Source organism: Cornus florida, unplaced genomic scaffold, assembly GCF_030987335.1.
Source record: "Cornus florida cultivar Cherokee Brave unplaced genomic scaffold, ASM3098733v1 CherokeeBrave_3.0.0_Hap2_Chr01, whole genome shotgun sequence".
NCBI classification, from domain to species: domain Eukaryota; kingdom Viridiplantae; phylum Streptophyta; class Magnoliopsida; order Cornales; family Cornaceae; genus Cornus; species Cornus florida.
This window is the reverse complement of record NW_026775571.1, coordinates 85,382,677-85,405,285: the sequence shown is the minus strand read 5'-3', so window position 1 is coordinate 85,405,285 and position 22,609 is coordinate 85,382,677. Positions and strand designations below refer to the sequence as shown.

Genomic DNA, 22,609 nt, shown 5'->3' with positions numbered 1-22,609 from the left:
ATACCCTCTCGATTTGGAAAGAATAATTTTACACTTCAAAAAATATTTCCACCCTTTTTCCCTCATTTTTTCAGTCTATTTATAAACCTTTGCCATTATTCTAGAAGCTTTCTAACTAACTCTTTATGCTGGGCTGATCCTTTGGGCTCATCTTAGATATGGGCCCATTTCATTTGCTATGATGCCGAGCTGTCAGATTGATCCTCCGATTCTGGGCTGATCAGTGATGATTTGGTTGGACTAAGTGCTCTTTCAAGACCCGTTTCTAGTAATCTGGGTCGTGGCCGGCCAGACCATTTTTGGAATATAAAATATATAGATAAAATACCAAAAAAATACCTATCATTTATACATGTAGTAATCCACCACGAAGAATAATGACAAATACATTATTGGTGATGTCTCGTTTTTCATTGCATCTTACAATATTGTCATTTCTAGTATTTAATCCAAGTCACGAGTATAATTTAGTAAAAAAAGACAACAAACATTTTGGCACAAATATGATGAAAAAGTAGAAGACATTAAATAGAGACATTACCACATATAGATACCATTCATTTTTGTGTGGGGGACCGAAAATTGGGCAATATTTTTTATTTTTTATTTATAGTGCAATGTATGTATTGTTTATTTCTTTCAGTATATAACAAAATTTTCATATTTAAATTTTTTGACATATCAATAACATATTGCCGAAAATCAAACAAATGGATAAAGTAAATGAACAACTTCATATACCTATTATGTTCACCCATCATAAAATCAGGTAATTAATTGACATTGAAAAACTTAATTGAAGTTGACTGGGCTTGGATAACCTTTTTACCGAAGAATTCACATTGGGCTTATTATGAGCCCATTATTTGTGCTTCATTTGCTTATGGTCTATTCTTTGTTAAAACTACTAATGCCAATTTAAGCCCAAACCAGTTACTATTAAAGCACAGACTCTACCATATAACCTCCTTGGGCTTGAACTTGATCGCTGGGACCGGGCTTTGCTGGGCCCAAACTTGTTAATCTTATTTGTTTACATATTCTTTGAACTAACAATACTTAGATACTTATCAGTAACTATCTTTTGACCGCTGATGTGGTCCAATTACAAATACACACTTAATCTGTAATTACAAAATTAAGAAAGCAATAAGTAAGGAAATCAATGAGGGCTTATTTATCATTTTCTTGATTTTGTAACTACAAACTATGTGCGCATTTGGGATTTTCTTGATTTTGTAACTGCAAACTATGTGTGCATTTGTAATTTGACCACATCAGCGGTCAATTAGGATGGCCTACTCACCTGTTAGTAGGTAAGTATTGTCCAGATTTGGACAATACTTGTGCAGCGTCCCATCTGTGAGGCTGGTGAGTAGGTAAGTATTATCCATATTGACAATAGTCACAATACTCGTGTCCACACCAGTGAGAAGAAACCTCCTTCACACTATTGATGTGACATAGTGATAGAATCACAAGTGACCATTTTAAATTTGATAGAAAAAAATAAGATTTCTTTTATTCTTCATTTACGTATTTTATGTTTTTAAAAATTACACGTTTCGATACTTGATAATTTCAAACACATTGGTTGTTAAATGCCAAAAACATTGCCCAAGTTGTGATTTTCAAATATATATAGAGCTTAATGGGAACACACTATATTCCTTGACTAAGACAAAACCTTCTTCCTTAAGAATATGTTGGACAATAGTGGTTAAACCATGATTAAGACAACCTCCTAATGCTTATGCCCCATGATAATGACCACTCATGCTCATTGAAAATTTTCACTATTATCATCCTTAAGTCATCATACCTTAATCAAAGGAAGCCTACTCAAAAGATGAAATAAATTTCTTTCAATTAAGGGTCTAGAAAAAGGATTAGTCATTGAAGTTAACCAAAGTGTGTTTTGTAATCAAAATAAGTTACCTAGGGCATCATCATTTCTTTATTTAGATAGATACCTATCAAGGCCACAGCCCTTAATTTGTTGGCTTTTACCTCTTGATGTGCCTTTTTTCCAAAAAGCAGAAAATATATATATATATATATATATATATATTGGAATAAAGGACATCATCTAATTCTACCCTACTTCAAACACAATCCATCAATTGTGGTATTTTATGTTGGAAAATTAGTCCATAACAATATCTTCAATTCCTATCCTTCCACATAGAAAAGTCATGTCATGGGAGCCCACTAAACCTAAAATTAGTGGAATTGTGAATACTCTCTCTCTCTCTCCACTGAGAAAAATATCCAATAAAAGCATCCATGTTGGGTGGTTGAGTTATGTTGTCTTATTAGGATTTTAAGGTTTTAAACTTCAAAAAGCAAGACACAATCATTTTACCCAAGATGAGGAGTTGGTTTTGCACTAAGTACTTGCTTTGATTGTGCAGTCTCCTAAAGTCCATAAATGGGATTATCAAATCTTGTAGACTTAGAATAAGTAGTAATTATTGTTAGTGGGAGAAAATTATGTACCCAATGCACCCCTTCATAAGAAATATCTTAAAAGCTAGTGTATGTAACTGTTTCACGTGAATAAGAAATAGCATAGTATAATATTTAAAAATCAAATGTATCATACATTTAATTTTAGGACTCGCTCTATTACGATTATTTGAATGAGTTATCACCCTTATTTTTTATATTTTTTAAAATTTTGCTTTCTAATAATACTTCTTTATTGGCTTTTGATTCAATCTTAAAATAAATAATCCCCTTATCTTTAACTCTACTCCCACTACCCTATTCCCACCAATTCCCATCAAAAGTAAAGGCATGACAGGCTCATTAAAATTCCCACATAAAGAACCTTACACAATGGAAACTCATCATTCTAGATGTGTGATGCCCCCTTTCTCTCTCTCTCTCTCTATATATATCTCTATCTCTATCTTCCTCTCTCCAAAACAAACACAAATACAAGTTGTCAAAAGGGAAGGGGCCCATTTCATAAAGGCAAAATGTGAACCAACATCAATTCAAATGTGCCCCAACCACACTGACACAATAAACCAGAGAAAGTTGGGGCTCACATCTTGTGCTCCATAACTTTTTTTTTTTTTTTTTTCAAATTGGATCCATATCTTTTTATGCTTGACTTTGTCCACACCGTCCTCTTCAAACCCCACCTTAAGTGCATTTAAATATGGATAAAATCTCCCAAGTGGGCACAACGTCTATGATCACCTTTCCATTTCTTTACACTAGTGGGCCCAAACCCTCCCATCAAAAAGTTAAGGACATAAACATGGGCCTAGATACTGGGATCCTCTTCTTGGGTCAGCTAGGGCCCACTTTTGAAACAGATTTTGGAAAAATTAAACAAATAGGGTTTGAGTGTTGTTGTCATCAGAATGATGGTGGCTTGCCATTTGGATGAATGATGAGTTGTTTGCACGATATGGCAATGCATTTTGACCCATACCTCTCCGGTGCAATAGGAGAAATTATTCGGTACAGCAATTGCAAGGGACAGTCACAAATACCTACACTATAATCAAAAAGCTACAATATAATTAAAAAAAATTGATGAATTTGCTTTAATAGAATATTTGTAGCCTTCTGTTACATTACATCAGCATTACAACAACTTTTTTTTCAGGTTCGTGTATAATCAATGGTGTTAAAATCTATTGCATGATCTTATCTATCACTACCATTGATTGGTGCACCAAATCACTCCAGAAGAGAATTTAAATTTGTCAATGAAGAGATATAGAGAAAATATATGTAGATATAAAATGATATATATATATATTTATCATAATTACTTGGAATTAATCCTAACATTTAGTATTTATTGACTCTGAAATAAATAAACACACTTTCATATGTTTTACTGAATTCTTCAACTACTAAATTAAGACTTTCAAGGAGTCAAATTTGACTGTGATGCCGATTTAGATCTATGGTCAATTCAATTTCAATGTGATTTAAAAAAATCACACAATCCCCTTTAGAGTTTTTAATGATTCAAATAAAATTAGTCACTTCTAATGCTTTATTGACTGTGAGAGTAGGTTTAACTGTAACAATTAAATTACTTTATTGTGATATGAAAGATATACGGATTCATCGATTTGAGTCAGAAAACATCTTCAAAATCAGAAGTAAGATTACATACATTCATTACTTTATTCACCTTAATCATTTTCAGATTTGATTATACAATTTTTGAAGAATTAAAAAAGATAAGTCTCTAAAAATATTAAGTTTTACAGTTCTTTAAGAACAATTTATGTAATAATCATCATAAGTAACCAAATAAAGTTGGTAAATAATAATAATAATAATAATAATAATAATAATAATAAAAAGAACTTTCTTAGTTGCCAAACATGCTATTATCACGGGAATATTTTTCAACAAGAAAATAAAATGAGCATGGCATGTTGTTGGGGGTACCATCATAATTTGATTAGACTAGACACAATGGGGCGGCAATAATGGATGGCATAGGAGCGTTAGGGTTTTTAAACTTTGCTTTCTTTTTTTCTTTTGCACAATAATTATGGAGATTGAATAATGAATGAATGGTACAATCTCATTTCCACACCAATAATGAAATGCGATCTACTTTTAGTGCATATATATAAACACAAAAACATGGTGAAAACTGTCACAACCTCAAAAAAAAATCACTTTCGTGACTACTTTCCATTAAAAGGACTGATATGACCATAGATTCATGTATGTGTGTAGCACATTAGTCTCGTTTTAGACTTTCTTATTTTCTTTTTTTTTTTCATGATATTTTTTATATATTTATAATTATAAAATTGAAATTTATACATGAAACTAGTAGATTTTGGGTTTTACTCACTTTTTTCTTTAAATATCTATAATTAGAAAATTTGAAAGTTACACATAATTCTAGTAATACTCATTTCTCTTCCACATGTTTGTTGCTCATCCCAAATCTAGTCAATTTCTTATGCTCTGTCATTCCCCAAAGGTGTGAAGTATTAATAAGCACTAATTAAGTATTAATAATATATAGGGCTTTGCTAATCACAGTCGCCTTGGTTTTACAGTGGTTTGTATTTAATTAGATCCCATTAAATGCATTAATTACTTAAGTTTCCATTTTAGTGGAATTTTACAAACATTACTTTTTTAGACAAATATACCCTTTTAAATTATCTAACCTTTCTTCTTCTCTCCCCTTTTAATCTATCTATATGGAAATGTGTGCGTGCGTGTGTGTGTGTGTGTATATATATCCATATGGAAATGTGTGCGTGTGTGTGTATATATATATATATATATATATATATATATATATATATAATAACTACGGCTATGTGAATGAATTCTGAAAAAGGAAAAAAAACTATAGTTAGGATAATCCATTCTCAAGAGATGGATTCTGAAGAAAAAAGAGTTAGAACAAAATCCGAAAAGGAAAAAAAAATAAAATAAAATAAAAGAGAACGAAAAAAGAATCCATATACAAAATAGATTATGAGATTTTAAAAAAATACAAAATTAGTTATATATATATATATATATATATATATATACAACTATCTTGGTGAATGAATTATTTGTTTTTTTTTTTGTTAAATCCATTTAAAGAAGGATAGTTGTAAAAATAAAAAATAATAAAAAGAAACATATATAAACATATATATATAAGTTTTTCCCTATATATATATATATACAAAAAGAAACATATATAAACATATATATATAAGTTTTTCCCTATATATATATATATATATGTTTCATTTTGTTTTTATTTTTTATTTTTACAACTATCTTTGTTTAAATGGATTTCAAAAAAAAAAACAAATAATTTATTCACCAAGATAGTTGTAAAAAGAAATATACACGTGTGTGTGTGTGTGTGTATATATATATATATATATATATATATATATATATAACACATGCATACATTTCCATATGGATAGATTAAAAGGGGAGAGAAGAAGAAAGGTTAGATAATTTAAAATGGTATATTTGTCTAAAAAAGTAATATTTGTAGAGCTCCACTAAAATAGAAACTTAAGTAATTAATGCATTTAATGTATTTAATTTGATCTGATTCCTATATTAATAGGCAAATGACTGTAAAGCCACAATCACACAAAACGACTGTGATTAGCAGAGCCCATATATATATACACACACTGTCACATATAGATATATATACACACATCTATACACAATTGCAAACAGATAAATATATATATATATACACACACACACATATATATATATACACACACATACATACATATGGGACATATTGCAAAAACAGAAAAAAAAAGCCTCAATTGTCCAGTTTTGACCATATACTCCCCTAAGACCCAAAAAAATTAGTGATGTGTACTCGGTTCATTCAAACTATACGTGTTATGCATGTACGTACGACTTGAATGTGCACGGTGTACCTTGCGCACCTAATGCATTCTTTTCTTAATCCACAAATAACACCACAATTACTAAACTACTCTTATTAATTTGAAATGCAAAATGTTGTTCCATTAATCTCTCTAAATAATCGACGATCCAAAAAAGACATAAATAATTAAACACAAGGATTAAAGTTGATTAAAGGCAAATTTGTCAAATTTTTTTTTTTTTTTAGAGCACGTGTACCGACTTCACAATACACGTACCATTCAAGTTAAAAGTATAGTTCGAAAACAAGATTTCAAGTACTTACTTTTCAAATCCCTGCCAACGTAACTATGCCCCAGTGCCATTTATTGCTTCTTACATGTCATGCATTACATTTTCCTCATACACGTACCATTCAAGTTAAAAGTATAGTTCGAAAACAAGATTTCAAGGACTTACTTTTCAAATCCCTGCCAACGTAACTATGCCCCAGTGCCATTTATTGCTTCTTACATGTCATGCATTACATTTTCCTCATTTATTTAATGTGCATATGACTTGAAGGGGAGTAAATTGCAGCAATCCGAAAAAAGAAAATAGATACATGGGACATGTCCCAAAATTAGATAGTTGAAGATTTTTTATTTTATTTTTTCAACCTGCCTCTATATATATATATATATTGGTCAAAGTAATTTGGTCAACTTCCCTTCCAATTTCTCATATCTTGGAAATCTTAATAAGCAATTAAACAAAGGATCATTCTAAACCCTAATGTGTATGCATCTCGTGCACCTCACCTGAATATCGTGCGTGGACCCTTTTTATAGGATTATTAATTATCTATTTCACAAGTTCAAGTTCAACCATCTATCATTTTCAGAATCTCTACCTAATAATACAGATAAAAATAAAATATATATATACATATTTTAAGTATCATGTTTTCTTGATTTAGATGCGATTCCTCGGAAAAACACTGCATTTTCTTTAATCCAAATGGGACTAATATATTTTAACAACGAATCAGATCTATGATTATTGAAATATTGTTACGTGTACAAATTATTCTTAAATGAAAACGTGGAGTTATTAAATATTATCGTTCTTATCATCTACTGTATTAATAAAGTATGGTAATAATTAATTAGAGTTAATAACTTGGAAGATACAAGAAAGGAACTATGTGCTTTTGTAGTGGTCTAAGCAAATAATTTAAGGTAGTAAAACAATTGCAAATTTTTTTAGTCAACGGTTGTGGAGTTAGGTTGCAAGTGTGCGCAGCGGTAGATATTTTAAAAAGGTTAAATTTTTAGAAGATATTTTGAAAAGTTTAAGTTTTTATTTAGAAATGATTTAATTCCGTGCTTTTCTATTTTAACTAACTTTTATTTAAATTAGTAATTAATTAATTAATCACATGCAAGATAAAAACAAATAGAGTTTAAGAGATGATACTCGAATTTTTATCGAGGGAATCCTAATTGGTATAATAAACAAATTATTGTAGGAAAAATTTCGTGAACTATGTAGTACAAAGTAAAACGATCCACTATATTTGAAATAAAGTATAATGAACTTTAACTCAGGTTTACACCTTATCGTTCTACCAAAAACTAATTGCTGACAATACTCTGTCTTTGCGACGTCCCATCCAACAACTCTTGACTTCAGGTTTATTTTTTATCTCTATAGAAGGATTGCTGGTAGATTAAACAATACTCCCCGAATATTTTGACCCATCCAAAGTGTAATCGATCAACTCATTTTCTTCAAGATCTGAACTTTGATGTAGAAGAAATAGATATGCTTATCTGATCATTATAGATGCAATATTCAATAAACTTTGAACACGATTAGGAATCGAACAACACCCTAAAATCACTATTGTGTTTAAGTGTGTATTCAAGAAATAAAAACAGAAAAATCAGAGTTGATTTTCTGCAAAATATCTCTCAAATGGGCTTTTAAAGAATAAGAAGTTGTAATACAAAAGCCGTATCAACCTAGATGTAAATCAACGTTTATAGAGATTTTTAAAGACCTAGATATGCATATGAAAGAGGTCAATTTCGTGTATTGGTCTTTTGGAAAGAAATCCATACCAAATAGGAAGTTTAGACATAACAAGAAACAAGTTACCAAATCTGCATAAGCCTTCTGAACCAGTAGCCACTTCTGGAACCAGTTCAGAGTGTCCAGAAGTAAATACGGATTCGAACTGTGGTTCTTAAACCGGTAAGAAGATTTTGGTACCGGTTCCCAAGTGGGAGATTTGAATGGGAAGGACAAAACACTAGAAAAAATCCCTATTTTGAAAACTTTGAAAAACATACTATGTATTTGTACTGCCCAAACCTTTAACTCAACTTCCTAAAGTGTTGTTCATACATTTTCGTAGAACTCAGTTTATTAAACGCGAACAAATCTTCAATTCCGTAACCGATCTTAATCTCGAATTTGAAACTTGAACTCAATCGGATTTGTTTTGACACAGAAATTAGCCAATTATAAAATATATATCTCATATAGGTTTCTCAAAGCACTTCGTAATAAACTTATAAACCAATCGGATTAGTTAATTTGATCTGAATTCAACAAGTTTATGTTGATTCAATTTGATTTGATAATGTTATTAATTAGATATTCGATCCGTTATGGGGTATTTTTTAATTATTTTTAAAGAAAAAAAGAAGATTAAATGTCAAAAGAGTTCGAAAAACAATAATTAGAATAAAAAAGAGAGACAATGGAATGCAAGCAAAACATAAAAGAAAAATGAGAAGAAATTTAGATCATTTACCCCCATTTTATTTTAGGGTTAAGTGCGGAAAAACCCCCTATAACATAGGTTTCATGCACAAATAGTACCTCTTTTTAAAAAATGTGCATTTAAGTTCATAAAATTTAAAAAGGGACAAATAAGCCCCTCTGACCACTTTTTGGTCAAAATTGACATAAAGTAAATTTAAAAACTCTAATTTGCCCCTTTCTCTTCCTATTCTGCCTTTCTTTATCAGTTGGGTTTCACCCGTGTAACAATGGGTCTTCTCCATTTATTTTTTATTTTTTTAATATTACATAAATTTTTATACACATGTTTTTATTTTTTATTTTTTTGGGCCACCTAACCAATCAAGGTTGAAAGACATATATTCTTGTCTAAAATAGTAATTTTATCTCACTTTATTTTTTAAATACCGTTTCATTTTACTAAAAAAAGAATATTATAATCTTTTTATATAGAGGGGGTGTTATTTGCACTAAATTAAAAATAGAGAATTGTTTTATACCACAGAGAATTTTTTTTTGCACCATATCAATACTACAGGAGGGTTTCATTATTCAACACATATAGCCTCTCAATTGAGCAAACAATTACCACGAAGTTTCTCAGAGATAATTTCACCAAAATTCCAAATTTCAACAAACACAATGTGAGAGATAAAAGTCATAAAGATTAGGCTAATTACCTAAAATTAGTAGTAATTAATTGGGAATCACACATTTGAAAGTCTTTGTGCCGGTCATAGAGGGACAAATTGTCCCAATTAAAGCGGGTCCCACAAAGCAAAGGCAAGATCGCACGACAGGTCCCCATCAAATAGATGTTGCTTTTACCTGCCCCATCATATGTTAGTCATCTATCTGGCATCTTTTTTTGGTTATTCTCTTATCTTCATCTTTGGACCATTGACGCTAAACTAACAAAGAAAGATGCTGCTATAAATAGTACTGTGTGTCTACTGTGTGTGCATATATATATATATATATATATATAGAGAGAGAGAGAGAGAGAGATGTAGATATTAAACAAATGAAATTAAGAAAATTATTATTTTTTAGGTTGCAATAAAATATAATGGAATGCAAAGGGTGAGTGGTTGTTGGTGACTTGATGCATTCACGTGGACTCACTCCCCCACATGAATGGTTCAAGTGGTCATCAACAGCTTGGCTGCTTGTATTTATTTTATTTTATTTTATTGTTTGGTTTGGTGTGTGTAGAGAGAGCATGATTCATGGAATTAATAAATAGTCACGATTTAAATGATTGTGAAATGAAGTGGTCATATTTGCTAGCTTGTCTTAATAATGACCAATAAATAATCATACCAAGTGGTGTCTTATAATTATATATACTTTAAAGATGGTGTTGATTATACTAAGCCGATTAGGCTGTATATGGTTTTACAAACTTGCAATTTCACCCTAACAATAGTAAAAGAAGAAAAATCTAATTTTTTTTTTTATTTATATTTTTTGGTTTTATGTGTGAGAAAAATCTTTCAATTCGGTGAATATTGCTATACGGGATTGCAATGGAAAGTAAGAACTTCTAAATTTACGATCCTATGAATTCATGCGAGTTAGATAACATTAAAATTACTTATATTTATATACACACACGTTTAGAATTAAACAGAAAAAAAAAAAGAGTATAATAAATATAACTTTTTTTCTCTCTCACTTTTATTTTTTTTCCAAGTCGTACTTCCTTTTTTGTTTTAAGCTTGTAGCATTATATAAAATGACAAATATAGTGATTTCATCATAGTATCCAACTATTACATTCTAATGACAATAAATCATATGAAATTTCCACAAAATCATTAAATAACTTTATGCAAGACTAACAATACAATAGATAGTGACATGTCAAATATTTCCTTTTGGAAATATAATTTTTTAATATAATAATTTTTATTATATTTGTAATGAATGAATTATTAAATTTATTCCTATAGTGATATGATGATTTACTTTTTGTAAGTTTAATGTAAGAAGATTAAATTGGTGATATTATAAAAATTAATAAGTTAACTTTTTACATGAGATATTTATTTTGAAATAAATAAAAATATAAATATAAACATTTATTTTAGAATGGAGAAAGTAATAAATAAGTTCAAGTTTACACAATTTGCTTTTACAAAAAAAACCATTTCAAATAACTATAGTTTTTATTAGTATTATTATTATTTTACTTGCACTATTTTGCTTATTGACCATAAATGTGTGGGTAATTAAAATTAAATTTAAGAAAAATAATTTACATAATCAAATAAAATATTCATTCAAAAAAAAAAATTTCAATATTGACATTATAACCAAGTACAAAATCTGTCTCCCTAGACAAGTCACGTGACACGATAATGGATGGTGAGGATGAGCACACTAATAAGGGCCTAAGCCAACAAAATAATCAGTGCCACGTGGCAAAAGGACCCAGCAACACCTCACCACCTCACAGAGCAACGAAACTGATGGGTTTTTTTTCTGGACCCACCACGTGCGAACAGCATCTCAAGGCGCATTCTAGCCTGTCCCGGTCCCGTAAAATACCAAGTAGAAAAAAAGACAACAAACAGAACTCCAGTACAATGAATAAAGTCCACAGTGTTTTATATATAAATATATATATCTCTATATAAAGGGCAGGAAACAGTACAGTGCACCACCACCACCACCACCACCACCACCACCACCACCTCACATCACGCGCACTGTAGACACGAAAAGAAGGAGATAAGGAAGAACCCTTAAAAATCGCGGTAGGTGGCGTACGTTAGTGGGCGATGGGAGTGTCAGGACACATAGTACGTAGAAGGTAGTGATTTTACTGCTAAATTAGGCAGGGGGTGTACTGTGAGCTTTGGAGGGTACAATGCCGACAAATTAGGGTATTGGTAAGGTACGATTAGTCTCGTAAGTCGTATCAGCTAAATCTGGCCACTGTGTGCGTGTGGTGGTGTCGCCTCGAATTCAGTCCCTCTTTCAATAAGGACAAAACGGGGGCAATGGGGTCCATGTGAAACCCCACAACCCCTTGTGGGCTCCACATGAGATTTTGCGGTATTATTTTATTGACAGGCTGGAACTCATATTTTGTGACACGTATATTATAATATATTTGGGTATTTAATTTAAATTGTTAGGTTTGTGACTTAAAATTAAAATAAATTAGTTTTCTTTTTAATTTTGTGAAATTTGGAAAATAAATTGTATCTCATGTTTCTATTTTATAGTTGAAATTGATTTGGTAATTCCTTGTAGGTAGGTGGTATAATTGTTATTGAGTTTAGAGTAGATTGTAGAGAGGTAAAGTTAAATGGTATAATAATATACTCTTTATAATATATTATATAACGTATAAAGTGGTATTCGTATATATGACAAGTTTATGTTGGGGAGGTGACGTTAATCATCACTGTTAAATGCTCTGGACAACGTCCAATGAGAGAATAACTTAAAGATGATTTTTTTCCTTAGGTGAGATGTGGCAAACCATATAAATTTTGTTTTACTTGTGTGCATGCTTTATCTGTTCTATTTGTCAATTGTGTATATAAAATTTTAACAGAAGTACAAATAGGTATTTGGTGTGTCCGTTGTACTGACCAATCAAAGCCTTGTTTGCACAACACGCACTATTCTGATTAGTTTAGTACACCAAACGCATTGAATATCTATTCCTTAAATATTAGTATTTTACATTAAAAAAGAAAAAAGTAATATTAATATGCAACATAAAGATACTTTATTACCCTTCAATATTTTATAAGATTTATTTATCAAACTAAATAATGACGGTGTAATGGTAAAAAATTTAAACTCGTAATTTCCTTCTCTGCGGCCAATAATAAAAAAAAGTTGTCCCCTACTTTTTCCTTCCACAATCAAACAAAAAAGGAACAAAAAATTTCTTTCTCCATAGATGACTCATCTAATCCTTGATCCCGATATATATACATCCATTCTTTCTCCCTCATATCAAATCAAACATAAATTGCAATAAGATTAACTGTCATGTGAAAACATTAAAGTGAAAATAGATGTGTTAACACATTATGATTCAAATTAATAAATATAGGCTAGGGTATAGGTGGGTTGGGGAATGAGAGCCAAAATCTGTCCTAATCCAAACTTGTCTTGATTAAGCATTGACTATCCCTTAATTAAAGTTGTTGGAAATGGTAGAGCGTGTGAATGGGTAAAATGGTTCGTTTTGAAATTGTTTTAACTTCTTATTACCATACCAAACAATAGTTGACAGACTACTTGTTAGAAAAGGAAAAGGAAAAGGAAAAGGAAAAGGAAAAGGAGATTCCCTTTCCATCGAAATTTAATACTAAAGATTAAGTTAGGATTACTACAAATAAGATATGATAGAAGTATAAAGAAAGATCCATCCTAATGGCATGTTAGGTCACGTTGAATTGGTTATTGCTTCAAACCCCAACTCATTTAAATTTAAGAGTAATGTTATGATGTCCGAATTTATATTTTTTTATTGACATCAATAGATAGAATTTAATAAGAATTTTTTTTGTTAAGAAGGCATAAATTATTACTACATCAGATAGTGATAGTTACCTATTGACAAATTTATCTTTTTTTACTAAAATTACACATACATTACTGTATAATGTAAATTTAATTTAATCTCATTTACATATTTTTCTTTGTTTTCTTAATAACTCTCTACCTTAAGCATCAAGTGAAAGTGAAAAAGGAAAGGCAACATAATTGAAAGAAAGAGAAGGTTGCAAGAGTACTTCAAAGTAGTGGAGGAATTTAAGGAAATGAATAGCTGAAGAGGATAAAGTGAGAGGACAAGAACATTGCAATCATTTCACCTTCAGCTTAGTCTTTCATATCAAGAAAAAAAAAATTATACTTTCCCTTTTATGATGAAAGACGTGACCAAATCAAAGTTAATGATTATCAAATAGAAAAACTTAAAATAGGAAAGAAAAAAAAAAATAAAATTGGAGAGGTACTTTAGGAAAAGGGTTCCACATCCTAGCTATCATCTCATTGCTGTCTCTAGGCAATTATTAGTTAAGACCCATGACAAAGGTCATGTGAAAATGAGAAATTAATGATTGTTCGAATGTGAAAATGAGAAATTAATAGTCTATAAAAAATTATATAATTAATGAAAAAAAAATCATATATACATATGTAGTATAATATTACTATTCCCTTAAAGATATAAAGAAGAAAAAAAAAATTGAGGAAAGAAGGCCAATCCGTTTTTTTACAGTAAATACTACTCGTAGTTTTAAATCCTCCAAGTCAGTGCTTGAATCACGCGATTATACCATTGGACTAATGATCCATCCATCCATCCACGGTGTTCAATATCTCCGTGGATTCAACTTGCCCTCGACTCGAATTTATTGGGAGGTATTTTGGTAAATTTTATACTTTTTATGTTATCCTAATACAAAAATATTTATTTATTCAGAACTCTTTGTATTCGTGATTAATCATTCCTGTAACTTTGTATTTATTTGTTATGTGTATTTAATTTTTTTTTTCTTTTTAACTTGAGTGAAATGGTGATATCACATCATTATGCGCATAGGTGGTATATATCATAAATCAAATAAGAAGATGTCATTTTAATTATGTCAATTGGTAATCAATTAGGTCTATCTTCTTGGGTGGGCATGCATGTTTTGATAACTACGGTGGAGTAAGGGCCTTATTAATGAGTTAGGAAAATGTGGGGTTTGAATATCGAAAGGTACTTTGAAGAGTTGTTTTCACATCACTGTACATGCCCTCATTGCAAGGAGGGCTGCTTGAACACCTCTTTTTTAAGTGTGTGGTCACATAATTGCCAAAACAATCCTATTCTCAGCCAACTTGACATCTCAACCAACATTTGCATATATGCATGTAAATACATGTGATGTGAATACTACCTGCCCAACAATTAATTATAGATGGCACCCATGTCATATCCAACTGTGAATTTGGCCTAGAAAAACAACTTTGTCTTCACATTCAACACATCTTAGCTTCACATTCATTGCAAACAATAGAAATGGGGGAGGGCTAGCTTTTAATGCGATTTACAAAAGAGTAATATTCAAATTTCAAATATATGCCCTGCATTTATTCATGAAAGGTATTCCTAATTATATCATCTCTATCGTCTTCCAAATAAGTCACATGTCGTCAATTAGAAATGGAATTGTGTTATGCTAGGTCGTGACCCGCACAATGGAATTGTGTTATGCTAGGTCGTGACCTGCACAAGCTCGGCTCTTGAATCTCGCAAGTCTCAGGCATTGTGCTCAGCTTCAAGAGCTGCGATTGTGCAATCGCGAGGCTCACAGATTCAACAGTTGAGATTGTAAGCATTCTCTATTGGCTATATAACCATATGGTGGTCTTGCATTTTTCCAATTTATTCCATAAACTCTGGTGGTCTTGCATGAATGAGTGGAAAACTAAAGCCATTCTAAAAATAATGGATGCCCAATAATCCTTATGCCCTTACATTCACAAGCACCTTTAAAAGTGGGATTCTTTGTGCATCAAAAAAGGAAAGTGGGTAATGTACATGAGCTTTAGTACTAGAGATCACTAACTTTAAATGGTTTCAATGAAAAAGAAAAAGGAAAAACAAAAGCTGCATAAAAGCTAAATCAAACTTGACATTGAGCCTTTTAGGCAAATTTTACTCACCATAGATCAAAATTGCAGGCTTTTTGGTATGTTAAAAACTCAAAAAAGATGAAAATATATTCCATTTGTAAAGAAAACAAAAATAAATAAATTGAATGAAAGATTCATAATACAAACAAAAATAAATAAATTGAATGAAAGATTCATAATACATAGAATTAAGGAATTTACACTACTCTAAATTTGCTATTGCAAGGATTCTTCTATTATGGTTCTTTTCTCTCTCTATCTATTTTCTTCTTCTTCTTTTTTTTTTTTCGCTTTCTTTGGATGCTATTTCATGACATGTTAATATGGACACTAGCATTCATGTTAGAGTTACATACAGGGCAAGTGAGGAGGAGGGTGGACCCACACATAGTACACAGACAGAGATGCCTGCATGGCAGCAACAGCACACAAGACTCTCTCTCTCCACAATTCTTGCACATCCTGTCCCCACCACCACCACCACCACCACCAACCGCCACCGCCTTATCCTTCACCCCATCCTTCTCTCCGCCATCCGCTGCTAAGGTGCGCCACTGCTGCTGCTCCACCTCCACATCCCTATCCCTCCCAAAATCATTGCTGTCACAGCACGACTCCGCATCGTCCGCAGCCTTGTCTCCTCCTCTTCCTCCTCCGCCACCATAATCGCCGCCGCCGTCGCTAACGTGAGCCAGGACCTGCTCCAGATTGATGCGGAGAGAGTTGGCTGTGGCTTCATTCGTCTGAGCTAAGTCCCTCCATAACTGGTTCTCTGTGCACAGATTCCTCACTCTTTCTTGAAGAACCAAATTCAACTTCGCGATTCTTTGAATCTGTTCGTCTTTTTCCTTCATTTTCTTCACGATTCCTTCTCCAATCGCCGAAATCAACAGCCTTGCATGATGCTTCTGTCTCTCTTCAATCTCTAATCTGATTTTCTTACTCTGTTCAATCACCAAAAGAGTTCAAAATCAGAAACAAATATATATATATATATATATATATATATATAAACAGTCGTGAAGAATTATACATGTTCGGCGACGATGTGGTCGATCTCGAATTGGTGTTGTTGGATCTGGAATGAGATGTCATCACCAAAAAAAGATGGGTATTCATTGAGATTGGTTTTCTGGGGGACTATGAAAGTGTTTGATTGATTGAACGAATCTCTGGAACGCTTTCTTTGAGCTGGAAGATTGTAGGTGAGTCCACTATCTGTGTTCATCGACGCTGTCACCATCGGAACAGACTCACAAACGATTGACTGATGTAACGGCAATAAAGTTTCCGGCATTGTTCCGGTAAACGGAAGCCCAGAACCCATCTGGGTATTGTATATTAATGCGTTTGGTCCATTGCTTTTGATGAAATCTCTGCAAAATTCCAAACCCGTTAAGGAAAAACAAATCTAGAGGGAGAAAAACAGAAAATTAATGCTTACCCATTAAGGTAAACAGTGATGTATTAAGATTTTGAATACCTGTTCGTGGTTATTTGTGGAGGAAAAAGATTGAGATGTGCTTCAACCGCCATGAAAGTGTTGTTGCTGTTTAGGTATGCTTGATTTCTTGATGGGTTCAGTTAGAGAGAGAAGATGGAGAATGGAGAGAAGATGGAGAATGAGGAGAAGATGAGCACAGCATGCTTTGGAGGTGGGAAAGTATGGGAACTGGATGCGTTAGCTTTATATGAAGCGTTTTGGGTTTTTATGATAGAGAGAAAGAAAGTCAAAGATTTTCTAGAGAGAGAAAGAGCAGTCCGTTGCTAATTCTAGAGAGATAAAATTTATTGTACTATTGTATGGCTTCAAAATGAGTAAAACAAGGTGGCTAGGCTTATCTGTGTTGATAAATACAACAAAATTAATAAAGGGTTAAAATTATAAAACTTATAAAATTTTAATCTGTTTTAAAAAACTTTGCTTTAATATTCGTGATTAGTTAATTGAGTTATTAAATAACAAATTTAATATTATTATTTAATGTTAAATTAAAAGTTAAATTAAAAATTAAAAATTATTTTTAAAAATTACAAAAATTATGCCCTCTCATTCTCTAAACCCCACAATCTTCTCTCTTAAACATAATTTTTATAATTTTAAATGATATTTTTGTGATTTTTAAAAATAATTTTTAATTTAACTAAAATTAAATGTGTCATTTTATTATACGGAACCCATTAATAAATAAGTGTTTTTTTTTTTTTTTTTTTCAATTAGTACCCACTTTCTTTAAAATTATAAGTTGCCTCCACTCCAACCTTTAAATTTGAAGGCTATAATTGAGGCTTTTTCGTAGCATTTAGCGAAAGTGTAGGGATAATTTGGTAAAATAAAAAGATCATTAATTACTTTGTTTAGCGTGGCAATGACATTATTAGTAACTGACACTGGACACCATCCGCCACGTTTCAGCTCCTTTAGCCGGCTGCCACGTAAGCAGACACTACAATCCAACAGACTTTATTTTTATATTTATTTATTGCAACAGACTTTATGTATATATTTATTGTAATATATATCTATAGATGTATTTAATATTATATTGTCTGTACACTGTATCAGAGGCCATTTGATTCTGCGGGACTCGCAAAGAACGTGATTGCAGTGGGACCCACCCATCTGCACGGTTGATGTGTCCAGATCCGAAACTGATGAGCCTAATGCCACCACTGTGGGGCCCACTGGGAGGTTCCGTGGGACCCACTTTTGTTCATTTGCGGTTTCCCATTTTGCTACGTTGTCCCCTCCTAGAGCTCGATTGGTGTCTTTGTACGGAAAACTAGGCATGAGAAAAAAATACCTTATTTATTTACTATTTTTAATTTATTTAGTATATTTACCAAAAGGAAGCAAAATAATCCTATACTTTTAATACACTTGTATTTCGGTGTGCCCTCTTGTCATCACCGTGGATTTGTATGATCAAAATGTCAATGCCACGAATAATTCAGTATGAGACCTATATGATCGGTGAATGATAAGTACGGATAAGGTAGACTTGTTCATAGAACAAAATTTAAAATTAGGACATGGTATAGTAGAGATAGGTCAATAATACAATAACAGAATATATTATTATGAAATAGAATTATTTTAGCTGATTTTTTAACTACATTTTCATGTGTTTTCAATCACTAGTTTATTATTTTTGCTGTTTTTGTCTTTTTTTAGAATTATTAATTAATTCAAACTATATTTTAAAATTATATTAGAACTCTCTATGTTTTTAAAAGTTTTCGCTTTTTCTTACTTGATAACGTGTCTATTCCAGTAAATGAATAACGTTTGAGAGTTCAGTTCAAAATTAGTTGGAGTTAAATAGTTTGTCAGTTACAATTCGAATTTACATTGTTGAAGTCAAATTTAATTATAATTGCTTGTGTGTTATTTTTTTAATTTAATTATATTATATATGACAATCTAGATTACTTTTAAAATTTCTCAAGAAGTATATGATTCTTCACAACATAAATATTAGTCATTTATGTGTTCTAAAGGACTCAATCTCTTGGTCAATTTTTTGCCAATTAGAATAAGATCTTCTTATATATATATATATATATATATATATATATATATATATATCAGAATACAATTGAACTCTCTCTTGGACCTTTCTCTCCCAATTAATCAAACATGTTTGTTTCATGCCCGAAATTGATGCTTGAAATTTCATGATTGTAGTTTGAAACAACAATTATTAGCCATGGAAATTTTCTACAATCATCTAGGTGTTCACTACTAACAATTCAAAAAGTTTGAAATTTATTAGTCAAACATAAAAAAATTGTCAAAAAAAAAAAAGAAAAAAAAATTATAATCTTTGAAACAGACACTTTAACTTCCACAAAGAAACAACAAAGAACCCAATGTGTGTATGTTTGAAGAGGGTTTTATGGAATTTGATATATTTGTGACAATTGTGGTTCTGTATTCATATTAGGGTTCTGCCATTGACATTCCAATTTTGACTTCGACAAATTGAGTAGGAAGCGATAATCTAATAACTAATAAAAAGATCCTATTGGTGTCGCCTTTTCTAATGAAGACTTACAGATGTTTATTATCAATATGATATTTTATGTGGCTCAAACATTATTAGGAACAAAAAAATTAATTAAAAGCTTGCTACAAGGGCTAATAGTCCAATTGTCATTAGGTGATTCTTAAATTTATATTAAAATTACCACATTGGGTTAAGATTTATTGTACAAAATCCCCTTATATAAGCTATATGAGATTTACAGATACATCCTTTTATATAAATTAATAGGCTAATCCACACCAAAGTATGGTAACTTTTAGTCATTATTGTTTTTTTTTTTAATTTTTTTTTTTTATTTTTATTTTATTTTTTATTTTTTTTAACTAATCTTATTAAGACTTGAATCATAACCAATGTTATAGTGTGGATAAATTTGATATGTGTGTGTGTGTGTGTATATATGCAAATTTCTTATTTCCCTAGATTTTATGCATTGCACATTGAGGACAATTCAGGATTTAAAAAAAAAAAAAAAACCATTTAACCTTTAATCCTAATTTGTTTGCTAGAAGGAATAAAATTGGATGAAAGAGAGAGAAGTATGAGATGTCCTGGCAGAAGAGATTTTGTCCTCCACATTTTTATTGTTACTTTGTGTGTTATTAGAGAACTGAGAAAGGAAGAGGGAATTTTAAATTGTTTTTACTATTGTATTTATTATTAATCAGTTTGTGTAATTTATCTAATACTTATGAAGGATAATATTGTAATTTAAAACTTTTAATAACCCACTCTATCATGTTCATATTTGAAAGAATAAAAATTTGTGAAGGCAAAAAAATAACTCATTCATTCTACTATCATTTCTCGCCTTATCTCTCTCAGTACGAAATGAAAGAAATTTATTTATCCTTTCTGAATCTTCCTTCGTTTCCTCGTCCTTCCAAAAAAAAAAGCACAATCCTCTAAAAAGATACAAATTAACAGAGTAACCAAAAAAAAAAAAAGTCTGATGAGAATTTTCAAAGTTGAAAATCCTCACAATTATAAGGAATAATTTTCAATCCTCTAAGTTGAAAAACCTCCAGCTACGTTCAATAATATGGTCACCACCAAACCTAATGTGGATTTCCTAGGAAAGCTCCGAGCCCATGTAGAAACATTCAAATGAAACAGTCATCCCACCATGCATGTTCACAACCCCATCTAACATTTTCTTCTACTTTCCGACATTTTCCCAGTATCCATGCACAACAAAGAAATAAGAGAACAAAGAAAAGTAAAAAAAAAACAAAGAAGAGGTGTTACCACTAAAAATAAAATAAAAAGATATATACAACAGATTGGATTCCCATAAACACCGACTCTCATCTCTCTTTTTTTCAATCCCTCTATTATTGCTTGCTTTCATCACTCAACTATATATATATATGTGTGTATATATATATATATATTTATATATGATATATCCATCCAACCTTTTTCGTTTTGAAACCTTGACCACCCAATTTAAGACAATACCAAACTAGTAATCATGTTAATAAAAGAAAGAATGAGTACTTGAGAGTTGAGATGGAGGTGCAGCTAAAAATCCAATATAATATTAGATAAACATATATAACTATATAATATTGTAAATTAATTGCAACATTTTTTTTTTATTTTATATTAATGATTTGGTATGTTACAATGTGCAAATCCAAATATGAAATATTTAAGGGTGTTAAACAGGTTGGACCCCAGAAATGATGAGATAAGGACATTGTTATATAATTAAATTACAAAAAATTAAATGAGGAATTAGCGCTAATTATAAAAATGCTGCTTAAAAGTATAAGAATCCAAGTATGATACAGTGTGTATTTATATATGTCTATCGTGATTCATGACAGTGTCTCTCTCTCTCTCTCTCTCTCTCTCTCTCTATATATATATATATATATATGTATATGTATATGAATGGAAACACATGCATTTTGATTACATTAGCTTGCAACATCAGTAGTAGCACATGACATGGAATATCATGTCAAGTGTTCGAGTGTCAGATCGATGTGTCCATGTTCAGAAATGGCCTCTTTTGTTGGTTTGTTATAGTGGGAATTAAGCACCATTTGGTCCAAGAGAGAGTGAAACAATTGCTTAAATCATGTCAAATCTTTTATCATGAAAGCTTAGCTAAGAAGACTAGCTGTCTACACAGATATTAAGTCCATTTCTTGTTCTTTTCCCACCACCCACTTGTTATCTCTAATACATTATAAATTACAAATTAATCCCAATCTAAATGTTACAATTTTACAATGATGGGTGTGTGATTAGATTCTCTACAGTATAATAAATATGTTCTATTAAAATAGACGGTCACGATCACTTACACTTGTGAACGATCACAAGTGTAAGTGATCGTGACCATATGTTTTGTATCACAGGAATTCTCTGTCTTTAAATAAGAGAGAAAATAAAAGAAGTGATAGCATCAGTTATAAGAGAAAGAAAAGAAAAAAAAAAAAAAAAGAAAGGATGTTTGAATAAATTATGAGAAAAAAGAAAAGAACTAATACAATTCTTGTTTGAAAAAAATTGAGGAAAAAAAAAGAAAGAATGAGAAATAAATTACTATTATAACTTTTTTATAAAATGTTATAAGATAAAAGTAAAATGTTATTAGAAATGGTCCGGTGAAACAATTGCTTAAATAATGTCAAATTTTTTATCATGAAAGCTTTGCTAAGAAGACTAGCTATCTACACAGATGTTTAGTCCATTTCTAGTTCTTTTCCCACAAATGT

At 31.0% G+C, this 22,609-nt stretch overlaps 1 protein-coding gene across 1 annotated transcript; it reads right to left on the bottom strand.

Moving 5' to 3' along the window:
• Window positions 1-15,965: 15,965 nt before the first annotated feature.
• On the bottom strand, window positions 15,966-17,613 carry LOC132303951 (BOI-related E3 ubiquitin-protein ligase 1-like). Its single transcript, XM_059801409.1, has 3 exons — window positions 17,312-17,613; window positions 16,862-17,204; window positions 15,966-16,772 (listed from the first exon to the last, which is right to left on the bottom strand). Exons 1-3 carry the CDS (start codon window positions 17,362-17,364, stop codon window positions 16,137-16,139), a joined length of 1,032 nt encoding a protein of 343 aa, XP_059657392.1. The 5' UTR covers window positions 17,365-17,613; the 3' UTR covers window positions 15,966-16,136.
• Window positions 17,614-22,609: the final 4,996 nt, after the last annotated feature.